Genomic DNA, 17,209 nt, shown 5'->3' with positions numbered 1-17,209 from the left:
AGATACAAACCACAGATTTGGACAAAGTCTCCAATGGAAATGAACATTTCCATATTAAATTTGAACAAAATTTGTCATCAAATTTAATCATGACAGATTTTGAAGTGGCTTCAATTAATGCACTCCATAAAGCATTTTCTAACAGTCAGCAAACGTGCTACATTTTTCACTTTCCCTAGTGCATATTTCGCAACATTCAAGAAAATTGCATTCAACGATATGAAACTGATGAACTTGCACCAAAAATGCACATGATATCAGCAACTGATTTTGTGCCAGCTGCAAATATTATACATTCTTTTATTTTAAGAGTATGTGTAAACAATGACTATTCTGCACTATGAAGAAGACAACTGGATTGGCAATCCCAACAGTCGGTTACCTCGCCATCCACCCTAGTTAGTATATTCCTTACGGAATTGTTATGATGCTGTTTTGGAAGGGTTACCTTCCAAACAACTCATGAAGGTGGAATCATGCATTAAGAAAATTAATTGGTGCTTCTCATCCGACAATAAGTTTCTAAAAACTTTGAAAGATGAGCAATTTCAATGAGGAGGAAAGTACAGAAATATATTACTTATACTCAACATCCTCCTGATAAGAAACACTATCAAGACACTGCAAAAAAAAAGAACTTCAGTGCATCTTTAGTGATTATGAAAATAAAGAAACTCTTGATTATTTTAAGAAGACTTGCCCATGCTTGAATATTTTGAAACCTTTTGATTACTGCTTCCTCATTATATTTTCTATTGCAAATGTATGCAGAATATAAAATCACATGTAAAAATGTAACTTGATTTAAAAATTTTGAATTCAGTTTATTTTGTGTATGACCCTTTTATCCTTATCAGTTTATCATTTATTTTATTTTTATCATTATCATAAATTAAATTTTTTATTAAATACTTCAGAGCTTGCAATTAATTTTTTAATGAAAACATGCAGAAAACTTCTCTTTATGTTACTTGTTGCTACAAACAATAGCCCAGTATGAATCATAAATTTCCACTCTCATTTTTTTAAAAATAATTCTGAACAAAACTGCTAATTTTTTTGGGGGGTGGATGCAGTAATTTTGTAAATTAATTCCATCTAATTACCCCAAATTTACATAATTTCTAATTCATAATAATCACTTTAGCCTAATCGTCATAATGCTAATTATGGATACAGACCATTTAAGTCTGTTCCAATCTCATTATCCATCTAATATCCTTTTTTGAGGATACCCGGCCTTCTCTTTCCAATTGGTTTATATTTTATTAATTGTTTAGGATATCAGGTGTTGGCCATTCAGTATACAATTTTGTTTGTTATTGTTCAGTTTTTCTTCTATTTTTCGATCTTTTAAAATATCTTCATTCCTATTTTTTTTTCTTTGTCTAATAATGTGTATTTTGCAGTTCTTCTCAGGAATCTCATTTCACTTCTTTTTATTCTTTGTTTACCTTGTTTGTTTATTGCCCAAATTTCACTGACATATAATAAAGTAGGCACTGCTAAAGTATAAGTATAATTTCAAGTGTGTTTCTTTTTTACAATATTTGGATTGGGTGTTCCATTTATCAGGTCTATAATCTGTAAAAATTTTGAAATTTTTACTTTTATGTCTTTTTCTTCTTCATATGACATTTCACATCCAAGGTAATTTTTTATTTATTCGTATGGAGTTTCATCCCTTTTTCTCCCCAGTCCCTATTGGGGCGAGTTGAGCCCCCTCATGGGGGGTTAAGTATTCATGGCTGTAGATCCGTGTGTGTGTTCACGGGACCGGTTTGCCTGCTTGCGGGATGAAAAATGCCAGATAAACTGGCGGAAAAAACCCTACTGCCCAAGACTGGCTAACTTGGCTATGGCTGAGGAAGATCCTCAAATTCCTCACGTCTTCGACGGGAATCGAAACTGGGAGACACTCCTTTCCCAGTCATATGGTTGTGAAGTGCACAACCACTAGTCTAACCGCACGGACATCCAAGGTAAATGAAAGTATTGATCTGTTCTATTATTTTATTATTAATAACTATTTTACTTCTAACTGAAGTTTGTCCACAAAATGCCATTGTTTATCTATGAATATTATCATTCCAAAATGTTCTACTGTACTGTTTAAATTATACATATTGCTTTTTGCAAATTGCCTTCCTTATCTGATATTATTACCTCATCATCTGCAAATAATAGCATATTTATTCTGTTATTCCAGGAAATTTCTATACCTGGAATATTAAAGAGGTTCCACCGTATTAATATCTCATTAATATAAACATTAAAAATTGTAGGAGAGATTGAGGGCATTGCTGTCTTACTACTAGGTTTATAGATTCTTTTTCAGACATTTTTTCATTTATTTTTATTTTATCATCATCATCATCAAATTCCTGACATGTACCCTCAAAGGGTGTACAGGATATGATAGTATTACATGAAAAACATATCGTTATCAACTTCCTATCAACAATTTGACAGGAAGTTGATGCCCTCCAGATTAGCCTGTTATCTGTCAACAGTTATAGAGTCAGATCTCATATTTCTGTCCTCTAAAGCACTTTTTACTGTATCAATCAATCTACGTCTTGGTCTTTTTCCTGACAACCTGGCAGAGAACACTTGTTTTGCTAATCTTTCCTCTCCCATTCTGTTTAAGTGAAAATACCACATGAGATTAGCTATGCTAACATTCATGGATGCTAACAATGTCCAGTGTTAAACCTTGATAAATGGGAATCCTAAAGAATTCCACATCTATCATCATTTAACAGATAGAAAAATAAGATACAAATTTTATGTAGGAAAATGATTGCTTCTAAGTATGTGCTATATACATGTGATATAATATAAAATTATGTTAGCATAAAGAAAAGAGATTGTAAGTTGTTAGTGGAAATAATAATTTTTTTGATTGTGCAAGGCAGTTAATACTGTATAAATTGAACAAAGATTTACTAAAATTTGTAATACTTGTCTGAGGAATGACTTGCATAAAATATTGTGAACAAAGGTTCAAAGGGCAAAGGTATGCCAACAGAAGGAGAGGTGGCCTCAGGCAATCGCATGCTCATGGCACGTGGCAGAGTGTGGTCAGAAGAAAATCGGAAACAAACAGTGTGAAGTGAGACCCACAAGGGTGAAGTGCTATGCATTGGGCGAATTATGAAGGTTACAGTGATTACCGGTAGGGAAGATAGAAATAAAAGGTTTAGGACCCCCCCCCCCCTTCAAGTCTCGTAAATTTTTTCTCCCCTTGGCTGGTGGTCGGAGGTCGTCTGGCAGGTAGAAAGTTGCACGGAGGAGCGGCTCTGTCTCGAGGAGCTCGGACAAACATCAGCGGTAAGCTATGTTCAGAGTCTGGTGAGCGGTAGCAGGAAATGCCGTCCAAGTGCTGGTGAAGTTATAAGCTCCTGATTGTATAATGAAGGAGTACATCGCCGCTTGTGTATCTGCAGTCCCTGGAAACACTCAGTGTCTAGGTAGCAGACATTGTGAAGGAGAAATCGCCCAATGCCACAGTTATGCCTGAAACAAGTCAGTCATGCCAGAATCGTGTGAAATCACAGAATCCAAGGTACCTCACTGACTAAGTGAACAAGAAGGAAGATTGACTGAAGGAAGGCAGTCCAATTTGAAGGAATAAGTATGAAAAGTCTTAGTGTATGGTAATGTTAAATTTTCCTTTGTCTATGTTATGTATGGTGTTAAGATAAGTGAAATTAAGAGACATTAAGGATCGAGGACTTTAATTTATTTCGAGCAGGACTGTAGCATGTTAACATTAGAAAGTACAGGGTTAGCTCATATACAGGTTAATTTAATGTGTATGCTTTAGAGAAAGTTGAGATGAATTAGTCTGAGTAATGAGATAAATAATGAATGTTTAATGTAAAAATATATTACTCTAGAATAACCATCTTTGTGAATGATTTACTAGGAATGCTGTTTTGATGCTCTTGTTTCATTAAGGATACATGCAATCTTATCTGATTAGTATTGAAATTTAGTATGAATGTTAATTGTATTGTAAATGTGTTAATATGCTTAATAAACCTTTGCTATTTTTAAACCTAAGTGTCTGAGTTCTAGAATCCGATGCACCACTTGTAAAAGGTTCGAATCTGAGCGGGGAAGAACAGGTTACATTGTGGGTCACAACTGCCAATCAATAGTCACTTGTGTACGTCTTGAAATCACTTCTTGGTTAAGATAACTTTACTTAATCTAACTCTTTTAGGTGGCGCAGAAAAAAAAAATTCCTAAAGCTCTATGAGAAGATAGATTTCAAGAACTTTGCCACTTAGGTTTTGGCTCGCTCCTGAGGCAATCCCTTGGAGGTACCACGTGACTCTTTAGGGAAGATCAGAAGTATAGAACACAAAATTAATAATTTAAGAGATTGGGACACAACATCAGTTCTTTCCTAATATCTTAATTTTTAGTATGATATTTCCATTGATGCCATTTGTTCACGGCCCTAATCTTTCACAGGACTCTCATATCTGTGGTCTCTAGTTTCAGGTCAAGCTTTTTTTTTTCTAATCCAGCTCTCAGATCCATAAGTTAAAATTTATTTGAGCACTGTCTTGTATACATCTAAATTAGTGCTTTGACTAATTTCTTAGTCAAAACACTAAATTAGCTGTACACAAGACTAATTTCTCGAGGTGCTTAAAGGTCAAAGCTGTATAACTGAGAGGACCCTTCCACATAGCCTTTAAAGGAAGGTGGAGAATCAACCAGGGCTTATGACCTTATGTCATGAGTCCTGGTTGATTGGGACTGGGAATTTGGGATTTAGCCAAACAAATTGTATTCTTATTGGCCTAAACCAAAATATAAAATGATGGTATAACATGACAGAATTTCATGCTGGCTGGAGCGTTGCCCAGATAAACAAGGACCCTGTTGTTTTCGCAAAAAAACAACAGAAAAAACAGCGAAACATCAGCTACTGTAACAAATCCTAAAACACACCCCAAGTCAACATCACCACAGTTCAAGATCGGTACTATCAATGTAAGAAGTCTAAATGGCAAAGAAATGGAGCTAGCTAAGGAATTGGATAAGTACCAGATCAACATAATAAGGGTGACTGAAACAAAAAAAGACAAAAACTGGTAAGACCTTTCTGAGCAATAAGTACAAAATGTTATATTCAGACAATGACAATCATGGAAAAGGAGGAGTAGATATAATAAGAGGGCTAATCTTCTTGAATGGCAGGTAGTCTCAAGTAGAGTGATGTGGGCAAATATCAAAATGGGAACTAGACAAAGAGACTTATTTGTGCCTATGGTAACACAATGTTCTACTAAGGTAGAAGTGGAGGTATTTTGATATTATAATAATATTTTTTTCACTGTTTATTTAAAATTTTTCAATAAGTACTCTATATATTTTGTGGCATGTATTCAATAAACTAATACCTCTGTAATTAGCAGGTTTTTTTTAAATCCTCCTTTTTGAATTTAGATATTACTATGCTTATATTCCATTCTACTGGTATTAGTCCATTTGTATATATTTTATTTAAAAATTTCAATAATTTATGGTGAAAATTTTTTTCTGCCAAATTGATACACTTTGGAGTTTATCCCATCTTTTCCTGCTGATTTATCATTTTTTAATTTAATTAGATTGTCTTTACTTCATTCATTGTTATTACATCACTAAAAGCATTTTGTAAGTTTTTAATATAATTTTTTTTATGTTAGTATTATCTGTCCAAATATCTTTAAGTAATCCGAGAATTCTTTTAAATCTATTTTGCAATTTCTTTAATATTTGCATTCATGTACTTAAGTATTTTATATACATTAGGTTTTATTTTGTATATATCATTTTCAAAGTATGATACAAATTTTTCCCAGCTTTCTCTCTGTCTCTTTCTGGTTTCTCTTTTGATTATTGCTTGTCTTTTTCTATAATAAATTTAGCTTAATCCTTTATCCAAGTGTAAGCAAACAAAGTTTGAGCTTGAAGTATCTTCAGGACTGAGGTAACTCATGGTAAAGGTGGACCAAGCTCTCATCACTACTTGTCTTAGTATCTCCCATAATGTAAAGCACACCTCCTTGTGGACATGTACAATTATATGCATTAAGGGAAGGGTCACTACCCGGACTGGTCCTGAAAATACTTCAGGCGCAAACTTTGTTTGCTTACACTTGAATAAAGGATTAAACTAAATTTATTATCGTCTAACCAAGTCGGGAAAAAACTTCCAACATCTTTCTCTAAATCCAGAGTAATTTAATAATAAGGTGAGACACCTTTTGGCAACATGGAAAAATGTTGAAAGGTTGAAACCGGTCTGGGTAGTGGCCCTTCCCTTAATGTGTCCGCAGGAAATGTGTTTTGCAGTAACTGGAAGAAACAGAACATGAAGAAACAGAACATGAAGAAACAGAACTATGAAAAAACAAAGAGTAACAAACAGAACAGTGAGGAAAAAGAACAGTGACAAAACAGGACTATAACAAAACAGAACAGGGGAAAAAATAAAACATTTATTTGTGTTGTATCTATTTATTAATGAAATATCTATATAAAACAAAAAGGTGTACAGAGTAGTTGTATCATTGGAACAAACAGCTTTATCTCTCCCTTTTAAATATTTTATAAAACAAAATATAAAAGAAATATAAAAAAAAATTAATCACTGCAGAACAGGGGAAAAAATAAAATATTTATTTGTGTCGTATTTCAATATGTCATATCTATTTATTAATGAAATATCTATATAAAACAAAATATAAAAGAATATATATAAAAAATAATTTAATCACTGCAGGTTGGCCATTCGGCATAAAAACCTCAATTTCTTGATTTTGATATTCCTGAACAACTATTGCCACTTGATTACTAAGGGTCTCATACCTCTTTTTTCCGACTTCTGGCGACCTGTATGGGCAATGGCTAATAATAATAATCGCTGGCAAGCTATATCTCGTCTTAATCCATCTAACAGATTCCAAATGCTTGGGTGACTACAATGAAACCATGAGTTTAAGGCACTGTGAAAACCTTCACAACAATTTGTAGTCTTAGGACATCTCTCAGCAGCAGTCTCAAAATGAATTAAAAATCTATACAACATATAGAGATATGACAATAATAAATAATAATAATAATACTATATAATATATGTTTTATTTTTCCCCTGTTCTGATTTGTCATGGTTCTATTTGTCACAGTTCTGTTTCTTTGCTGTTCTGACACAGTTCTGTTTCTTCATATTCTGTTCTTTCATGGAACCGTGCTTTGCATTATGGGAGATACTAAGAACAAGTAGTGATGAGAGCTTGGTCCACCTTTACCACAAGTTGCCTCAGTCCTGAAGATACTTTAGGCACAAACTTTGTTTGCTTACACTTGGATAAAGGATTAAACTAAATTTATTATAGTCCAACCAAGTGGGGAAAAAAAACTTCCAATGTCTTTGTTATGTCGACTACTTTTCTGTTATTTCTCTATCCCAAATCCCTGTCGTACCTACTAAGCCTGAAATCTCTAACCTATCTCTCTGGGCCCACTTCTCCTTTCGGAACTCTGACAAAATTTGTTTGATATAGCTGTGCCAACCAGAGTCCTAGTACAGAAGAATTCTTGTACAAAGAAACCTTCCCAGAGTTCAACTAATACCTAATCTTGTTAAAGTATTAAGTGCCTATAGAAACTTCAACATTGCAGTCATGGCCTATAACTTTCTTTAATTTCCCCTTATTCACAGGTTTGAACTTAAGCGAATGGTAAAATCAGTCTCATGCTCAGACAAACTCAGACTTACATAGAAAAAACATGTTTATTAATTATCAAATTACATACAATAAACTTCTACACATCAAAGGTATGTCATATCAAAATTCTAATTCACTAGCTAAGCAATAGGGAACATTCTAATTATCAAATACTCTATTTATATCTCTAGGTTAAATAAGTACACATTCATCATAAAACACTAGTTCAAAATTCTAAGTAAAACTTGCTAACAAAGATCAATTCACAATTAACTAAGTGTTGCATACTCTCAGGCTTTCAGATATTAGTCCAATATGATTAACACATTACTGAGCAAAAAAAGTCACTTAAAAGTTCTCTTTCTTCTCAATTAGAAATCTGTTCTTCTCTCTTTGCCCCAATACTAATTGCTACAAGAATAAGGAATTTACTGTACATTACCAGTGTCCTGAGAGGATATCGTGCTTCTTTCTTCTGTCCTTTGTGGTCAGATGTCTTTCTGCTTTATCGAGCCGTGTCCACGTGGAGGTCACGCTGATTGATGCAAATAACCATTCCTTGCACTTTGCCGCACAAACGCTTGTCTACCAGATCGATATCGTCATCTTGGCCGTCCTTTTGGGGAACTTTTCCGCTGTCTTGCATCAGTAAACTTTTACCGATGGCCCTAGTTGGTGTCTGCCATCAGCTCATGTATAGCATGCCCAACTCCTTCAGATAACAACCAGGAAGGAGACTGCTTCTGGTGCTGTCGATCAGTCAGTACTCTGCTTGACCACATGAGAAAACAGGAACAGAAAAAATGGGGGGTTCAAACCCGAGTGAACTCGCTTTTTATTCTTCTTCGTAGCGCGCCCTCTTTTCATATCGGAGGATCTCTCATTGTGCTCTCCTATTCGCCCCTACGCGATTGCATCACTCTTCTGCTCCTTGAAGAGCGCTCATTTCGTCGAATGCGAATTCAGCTCGCCTTCCATGAACGCTTCCATTGCAGGCGTTACGTCATTGTAGGCAGTTAGCTAGTAACCTTTGAACTTTTGTTTGCACTTAGATTTACATTCTTACATTTACATTATTGATGTCAAAATTATACAGAGTAAAAATTTGACATCAATAACTTTAACAATGTAATTCTACTTAGACACAATTTTCTCCTCAACTTTGCTTCTTTCTAAGGTACTTCTTTCTTTCTTGTCTGGGATGATTTGTAGGAGAGTGGTTAATTATGGATTGTTACTGGATTATATCCATTTAATTACTGTTACTGGATCATACCAAGTGATGATGGGTGTGTAGGTGGCAATCAGTTAATATTTTCTCATAATTTCTGCCGCAAGTTGAGGCAGAAATTATGCAGAATGTGGACTTCTTCTTGTCTGGGATGATCTGTAGGAGAGTGGTAAATTATGGATTGTTACTGGATTATATCCATTTAATTAGGCTATTTCTTTGATCATTTCCAATACTTGTTTTAGGGATTCTTCAGAAGAACAAATCTTGTGCACTCTGGATACCAAAGATTTTATGATGCCATATTTTTGAGGTTGATAGTGAGCTGATATATTATAGGTATAACGACCTGGAAAAGTTGGTTTTCGATCTTGTTTGCACTGGATGTGTATATCAAAAAAGGAAATACCGTTTCATGATTCCTTTTCTAGTGTGAACTTGATTCAAGGATGTAGGATGTTGATTTTTTGTAGAAATGAGTAGAATTCAGGTGCTGTGTGACTCCAAACTTCAAAGACATCATCAACGTAACGTAGACACATTGTTGGTTTGGGGTCAAGAGCGAAAATTCTATCTTCTAGGACAGTTACATAAAAATAATTGTCCACTTAGACCTATTGTGGATTCTATAGGCAGTGCTTCACAAAGAAACAATAGTATTGTTAACCCAAAAATTTTCACCAGACATAGTGGAATTATTTAAATTTGCAATCACATCAAGCTACTTCACATGGAAAGATAAAATATATAAACAACAGGAAGGAACAGCGATGGGCTCATCCTTATCACCTAACTTGGCCAACTTTTTTCTTCAACACTTAGAAGATGGAATTTTCATATCTCTTTTAGTCTGGGACCTACCCTCTTGACCTGTCCAGCTGGGTAGGTCTTACCAGTAGCTCTTGAGGAGATTAGTATTTGCAGGTCTCATTATAACCTTCAACGTGGAGATACCAGAAGAAGGCAAAAATCGTCTCATTTAAAAGCAGAGACCATATTAGATCCAAATCAGTCACAGAAGATAAAATAATAGAAAAAAGTATTACAGGTTATTTATTTAGATTGCATTAATAACATATTTAAATGAAAAAAATAGGGGGAAAATATTAATTTGAGAAAATCTGTGAAACAGTTAGAAGGGCAGTGAAAAAACAGAATGAAAAACCCAACTTAGTTTCTTAAAAAATGTCCAGTCCATTACATAGCACAAAAACTGGACTTAAAAAATGAAAGATTAAATTAAATTACATGTGTAGAAATGAAATTTTTAAGAACAATGCACAAAATTAGACCATAAAAACAAAAATGAAGATGAAGAGAGCTATGTGGTTACAGTTTAAATGAAAAGATCAAGGAATACAGAGGGAAACAAAAAGAACATGTACACAGGATGGAAAGATATGAACTACCAGAAGAAGACAAGTTGCATAATGGAAGGACCAGTGAAGATGGAACAAGCAAATGCCAAATCTACAATGAGAAGAAAAACAACAACAACACTGTAAATAATATGATATGATATAATCAATTTCATTACTGCGGTAACTGGATAATACTGGGTAAACCATTATGTTATTACAGTAATTAGTTTTATTTGGTATCAAAGTATTACTGGTCCATTTCATTAAATGTCCTGGTTTCTGTCAAACAATTTCTTTATATGTTCCCCTAAATTTTGCTCTGTTTTATGTTTTCTTATAAAACATAAAATATAATATAAGCTAATAGAATGCATATAATTTTGTACTTAAAAGTACAAAATTATATGCATTCTATTAGCATGAAAATTCCACTACAATTAGAACTATAACTGACTATATTACTTGCAAAAAAAATTAAATGTGTATACACTACAGAGAAATTCAATCATCTATCAATGGGACAACTGCCTCTTTTTGGCAAATTTTTAGTGTATTATATTCAAACTATTTATGGTCTATGCTATCAGAATAATCATAATGAGATGTCAGAGTAATATATGAGGGTGGTCTGAAAAGTTCTCGGCCTAACAATGCAAAAACGAACTTATAATTCCAAAATTATTTTTATTTTTCAACATAATCTCCCTTAAGACTAATAAATTTATTCCAGTGATGCTCCAGTGCCATTATCCTGTCCCTGTAGAGATTCTCAGTAAGAACTGCAAAATACCCCTCTACAACTGCAATCACTTCTTGATTCGAAGAAAAAAGGTGATCAGCAAGGAAGAGTTTTAGTTTTGGGAAGAGATAGTAGTCAGAGGGAGCCAAATCTGGTAACAGAGTGGATGTTCCAACAATTCAGAGTACAGATCTTAATTTTCCCAATGCCAAAACACCTTTGTGGGTAGGTGCATTGTCTGGATGAAAGATGATTTTTTTCTTCTGCAAACCATGTCTTTTCTCATGAATTTTTTTCGTATAGTCTGGTTAAAAGATCAGAATAATATTCCCCGGTTATCGTTTTACCCATTTCAAGATAATTAATAAACAAAATGCCTTTAGCATCCCAAAACACCGATGCCATGACCTTTCCTGCTGATGGAATCGACTTTGTCTTCTTTGGTGCTGAACAGCCGGCTTCTGTCCACTGTTTTGACTGCTGTTTAGATTCTGGTGTGTGATGGTGAATCCAAGTCTCATCCATAGCAATAAATTGATGCACAATATCAGTTTTATTCTTTTATTTAAATATAAATAGGCTTCATTTTGCGATATAAACATTATTTAAATTAAGGGGATATTAAATCCCACATTGTTTTAAAACCAAATAAGAAACTCAAAGATTGGAATCAGAGAGTTTCATGCTGAATATAGTATAATAAACTATAAAAGTATTGGCAATTACTAGCGTGAGCTAATGCAAGTAGTCCTAGTACGTAGTACAAACATGGGCAACTCGCAGCAGAGTTGGTAAAGTTCTGATCGCTATTCTTGGTATTTTCCATAATGTAAAAACACATTTCCTAGAAACGTGTTTGTACTACGTACTAGGACTACTTGCATTAGCTCAAGCTAGTAATTGCCGATACTTTTATAGTTTATTATAATATATTCGGCATGAAACTCTCTGATTCCAATCTTTGAGTTTCTTATTCGGTTTTAAACAATGTAGGATTTAATATCCCCTTAATTTAAATAGTTTTATTCTTGTTAAAACGCTCCAAGCACTGTTCAGAGATTTTCATGTGAGTGAGTTTTTGATCTGCTGTGAGCAAGTGTGGCAATCATCTTGCACAAAGCTTTTACATTTGCAATTCTTCATGCAAAATATATCCTACACGTTCTTCTGAAATGCTTATAGTCTCAGTAATTTCATTCACTTTGACTCACCGGGCATCCAATACCATATCATGCACTTGATCATTGATTTCTGTTGGTGTTACACTTTTTGAATGTCCTTCATGTAGATCATCTTCAAGGCTGGTACAGCCACTTTTAAACTCTTCGGCCCATTTCTTAATTGTTGAAAACAAAGGAGAAGAAGGCCCATAAACTTTTATGAACTTCGAATGAATTTCTTTTACAAAGAATTTTATAACCACATGATACTCAATTTTATCCATTTCAAGGGATACAACACTTTTGCTTCAGACAGCTGTATAAAGCAAACTACCTGATAGAATGACTTGCAATTTCACATGGATGCTTATGACAGATGTATCAACTTAGAAAAAAAAATGTTGCCGATAATGTTGCCATCTATGGTTGAAGCTGAAAAATTTTCAGACCTCCCTCGTATTACAAAATGCAACAAAAACATATGCCCACAGAGAATAAAACATCTAGAAACTTAATCAGGATAGGCTAGCCAAGCCAATAATTTTGAAATAGTAATGCATTTTTCCCATTAGATATGATAACCAGATTTCTGTTTCATATAAAATAAACTAATTAAGAATCTTACATCAACTTGGGTGAGAACATCAATAAAGCCACATCCATGGTTTGAAGAACAGCATAGAGCCTTCAATACTCCTAGCCATTCAGCGCTCAAGGCAGCACAGCTTGCTGTTAATTCGGCACACAATACTGAGATTTCATTCAACCTTTTAAATAAACTTTTAATATAAATGTTGAGCAATCATGGCACAATATTTAAAATGTGTTCAGACTATATATAAATTACATGCGCACACACACACTAATATTTCAAATACAGGGAGACAGAAAAACATATCAGGGTCTATCAAAAATATCTAGACTAATTTTATTTTATTTTTTGTTCCAGTAAATATCAATCTAATAACTGTCCAACTTAGCTAACAATCTGACAATGGTGTGATTATTAGGCATCATTTTGTGATCCTCAACTTTTTGTGGTCCATGATTTAACAGTGCTACCTTAATGGAAGAAGACAAAAATTTTCTACCTACGAAATCAATGTATGAAATGATGAAAAACAAATATCAGGATTACAGACTATTAACGCTCAATTTATTTAAAACTATTCAATATCATTCACAAGTCTTTTCTTGGACTTCTTAATAACATTAGGATAGCTTCAAAGATTTAGATACAAATATGACATAACAGCACTGTTTCAAAAATTGACACAAAAGTGATGTTAATACAGTTCTGCATAAAATGATTACTTATCCCAATTTCAGGATTCAAGCTTCCTAATGGAATAAAAAACAAACAGTGATGGTGTTCTCCTTTAGGCCACAGAATAAAGTCTAGAGCGTGGTTGAGAGGCATTAGGGCAGGTAATTAAGTTAGTATGTATGTTAGCTACATATGTTAAGGTGGAGATTCATGTGATTGATCAAATTAATATGTGATTACGGTAAGCATTTGAAGGCTGAATCCACAGCAGCCCTGACCTGGCATTAGTGAGGTGTCAGACATCACTGCAAAAACAATAACAGTGGAGAAGTATCTCCACTGTCAGTGAAGTGGCGAGGTGCACTGCCATAAGATTAATGCTTCACGTGCATTGGGGACTGAATGCCTATAAATCAAAATCCTGTCTAGAAAGTGCAATGATGCCATTCATGCCTCACACATTGAAAGGCAGCTCTAGCCAGAGTTGCTTTCATACTGGCATGATGCGACTGCTCTGAAAATTAGGCCACTACAACTGAAGCATCATTAAGTCAGTCACTGAAAATATGCTACCACTGCTTCCTACACCACACTACTGAGGTGTGATGTGTGGCCACCAAAATTGTCTGCAGGTATTGATCTGGGTGTCATGCTTAGAAGAAAAGTCATCATACTGTAGTCTATTGAGACTCATCCTCTGAATATATTATGAAAACAACTAATTTAACTATTATGCTAACATTTTATCTTACCTTGATGGCTATCAGCAGGCAGATGCAAGTACAAAACAACAGAAAGCAAAACAAGAGAAAGTACATTCTTAAAGGTTTAAGATGGCCAAGTGAGACAATTAGGTTGGGTTTGAGTTTTGAAAATCTTATAACATAATACACATAAAATATTAAGTTAAAAAATCACATACCCACACATAGCATGACTTATATGTAACTTATAAATTGTGTAAATTACATACTTATATCAATCACATAAGTGTCATATACAGCAATCCCTCGATTAATAGACCTCTGATTAGAGCGTTTTCGATTAGTGCATCTTTTTTTTTCTATATCCAAATTTGATTAGTGCCCCTCTAAAATTTAATTAGTGCACCTATATACATCTTAAAAATAAATATTATAGATTTAAAAAAATTTTTTCTACACATTTTTATGGCTAAAATCACTGACTACGATGAAATAATTTAGTTACCGATTTAAAACATTTAACAAAGTTATTTTTAATGGCATACTACACTATTTCCATGTACACTATGTTCAAAATTTATGTCGTCTGCTAATTACATAGCATTTTGAAGATCATATCTAGTGCCTCCTTTGCAATTGTTTTCCTTACTGTTTTTATTTTAAAATATTTTCCCAACCTTTCATCATGAGTAAAAGAATTAGTGAGCAAGAAAGTGAAAGTGTGAAAAAGATTCAAAAGTAATCTCACTGGAAGAAAAACTTGAACTAATAAAGAGAAATGAACAAGGTGAGTCCACAATTTAGGGGGACTATTGTGACCAACAAATATTTTATGTCAATGAAACCGGCTTTTTTTTGGAAGCGAATGCCTTCCAAGACTTTTCTGGCCAAATCAGAGCAATCTCAGCCTGGTTATAAAGTCGCAAAGTCAAATGAAATTACTGCTAGCAATATGTGAGGCATTTGGAAGCACATTCTTCCACATTGTGCAGATGATTTTAGAGGCTTTTCAAATGAATCTAAGTTAATTCAATCTCATTCTGAGAAACTGAGCGATCCCGACCTGCTAAATTTAGATGCACAGCAAGAAGATCCTGAAGAATATGAAGAAAATTTAATCACTGACAAGCCCAAAGAGATTTCACAGAAACAATTTGAAAATATTTTTCGTACAATCGAAGTTTTAAGCAGCAGTGTTCAGAGGCTGACCCTGACAAAGAGAGAAACAGTAAAATTTGCAGAAGTAGAAGAAGCAATAAAGCCATACTGTCAGTTGTATGAAAAAAAGAAACAGAATGCCCGCCAAACTACGTTAGTTCAATTTTTGTTAAGAAATAGAATAATAAATTTATATTCTGAATATGTTTTTATGGTTTTCCTTTAACTAGACCCTCAGATATACCCTAATTCTTTTATAAAAAATTAAGGGTCAAGAAAGAAATTTGACAAACGAATTATACATTTCCCCATTGGTTATTGTATTCGATTAGTGTGTTTTTGATTAATGCGCCTGTTTTAAAGAACGCATTAGGCACATTATTCGAGGGATTGCTATACATTCAAATATCTATCATATATCATATATATATATATATATATATATATATATATATATAACTTATGTATTATGATTAATCATCAACATATTTCCTGATGGGATATCAAGATTACAATCTTGATACCAATATTCTTAAAAATTAGCATGCCATTTGTCAAGACTCCAGTACCATCAAGATCCTAAAGGCACTTCGAATTGCATCAATTCAAAGAGATCTCACTCATCCTCTTTTTCCTTCCATGCTGGAATTCAACAGTTGTGCTAAACTTTCTTCTCTCTCATTCTGTTTGAATGTAACATCATATATGCCTTATAGTGGCTTTGCTCACATTTGTGAATACTGACAATGTTAAGCTTCTTCCTAATACTTTCAATTAACATGATTCCGCCTCTCAGTCTTTATACGTCTAAATTTTCTTAGAACTCTCATATATATGTTTTCCTGTCTTATCAAATGTTTTATTTCTAATCCACTCTCAGATCAGTCAGACAAATTAGTTCAAACAGTATCTTTTATACTGCTCGTTTGGTATTTTGACTGATTTCTTTCTTTCTCTTATCTGCCCCCCACATGCACACCATACCAGCTTTGCTGATTCTGTTGTCTACTTCCACATTTAATTTAATTTTTCATCTTTCCTAAAACTTAGGCATAAATATCTGAAATATTTTATTTGTTCTATAGGTTATGCATTCAGAATGAATTTCATATTTTCCCATGTTCCCACCTATTTTCACAGTCTTCTTTTTTTTACTGCTAATTTTTGTGCCAAATTTTTTTGACAGCTGTTATTCAATTTAGTTAAGGAATCTGGAAGACTTGTACTGGATTTATTTAAGAATATATCAGATACATAAATCAAAGAAATGAGATCAACATCTCCAATTATGATAACAGATTTAATGCTACCTTCTTAATGATTTGATTTATATGAATGATGAATAATAGTGTTTGATCATGAAAAATGGAGTGCATCCTTCTTTCCACCTTCTCATCTCTTCCTATGCTTCCTTCAGTTCTAAGTGCTGACTTAACCAACTAACCGACCATTATGGATCAAATACGCATCCTCCTACGCTTCATATCCGTCATAAATTTCAATGTAATATCAATTGTAATATGCACTTTGCATGCATGATAACCTTAACGTCTATAGAAGTCTTGGCCGGTAGCATGGTTAAAACATAAATACAGACTGTGTGCTGCTTTTTATTTTATGTCCTACATACACGACATAATGATCACATTTTCAAAAGTTTCTCTTGACATGATGTCACATGCTTCATCAAGATCTACATCTACAAAACTTAAATATAGACCCTTGTTATGTTTCATGATTTCTCAGCTATTAATCTTATAGTGAAGAACTGTTCCTGACAACAAATGTCTAACTGAACCTAGTTTATTCTTCTCCAACTTTCTTTCCAATAATTTTTCTGAGCCTTTTCTCAG

General features: G+C 33.8%; 1 protein-coding gene across 1 annotated transcript in view; it reads right to left on the bottom strand.

The window, feature by feature from the left end:
• kto (mediator complex subunit kohtalo) overlaps positions 1 to 17,209 on the bottom strand; it is a 693,083-nt gene that overhangs the window by 342,022 nt on the left and 333,852 nt on the right. The window contains exon 22 of the mRNA XM_090412482.1: positions 12,853 to 12,994. Coding sequence (XP_090268608.1) covers positions 12,853 to 12,994 — 142 coding nt within the window. The remainder of the gene's footprint in view (positions 1 to 12,852; positions 12,995 to 17,209) is intronic.

This window comes from Typopeltis vanoorti, chromosome 22 (assembly GCF_054136105.1).
Source record: "Typopeltis vanoorti isolate ZY-2024b chromosome 22, IOZ_Tvanoo_1.0, whole genome shotgun sequence".
NCBI lineage: Eukaryota > Metazoa > Arthropoda > Arachnida > Uropygi > Thelyphonidae > Typopeltis > Typopeltis vanoorti.
Note: the sequence above shows the minus strand (reverse complement) of the source record. Positions and strands in the feature narration are given on the sequence as shown.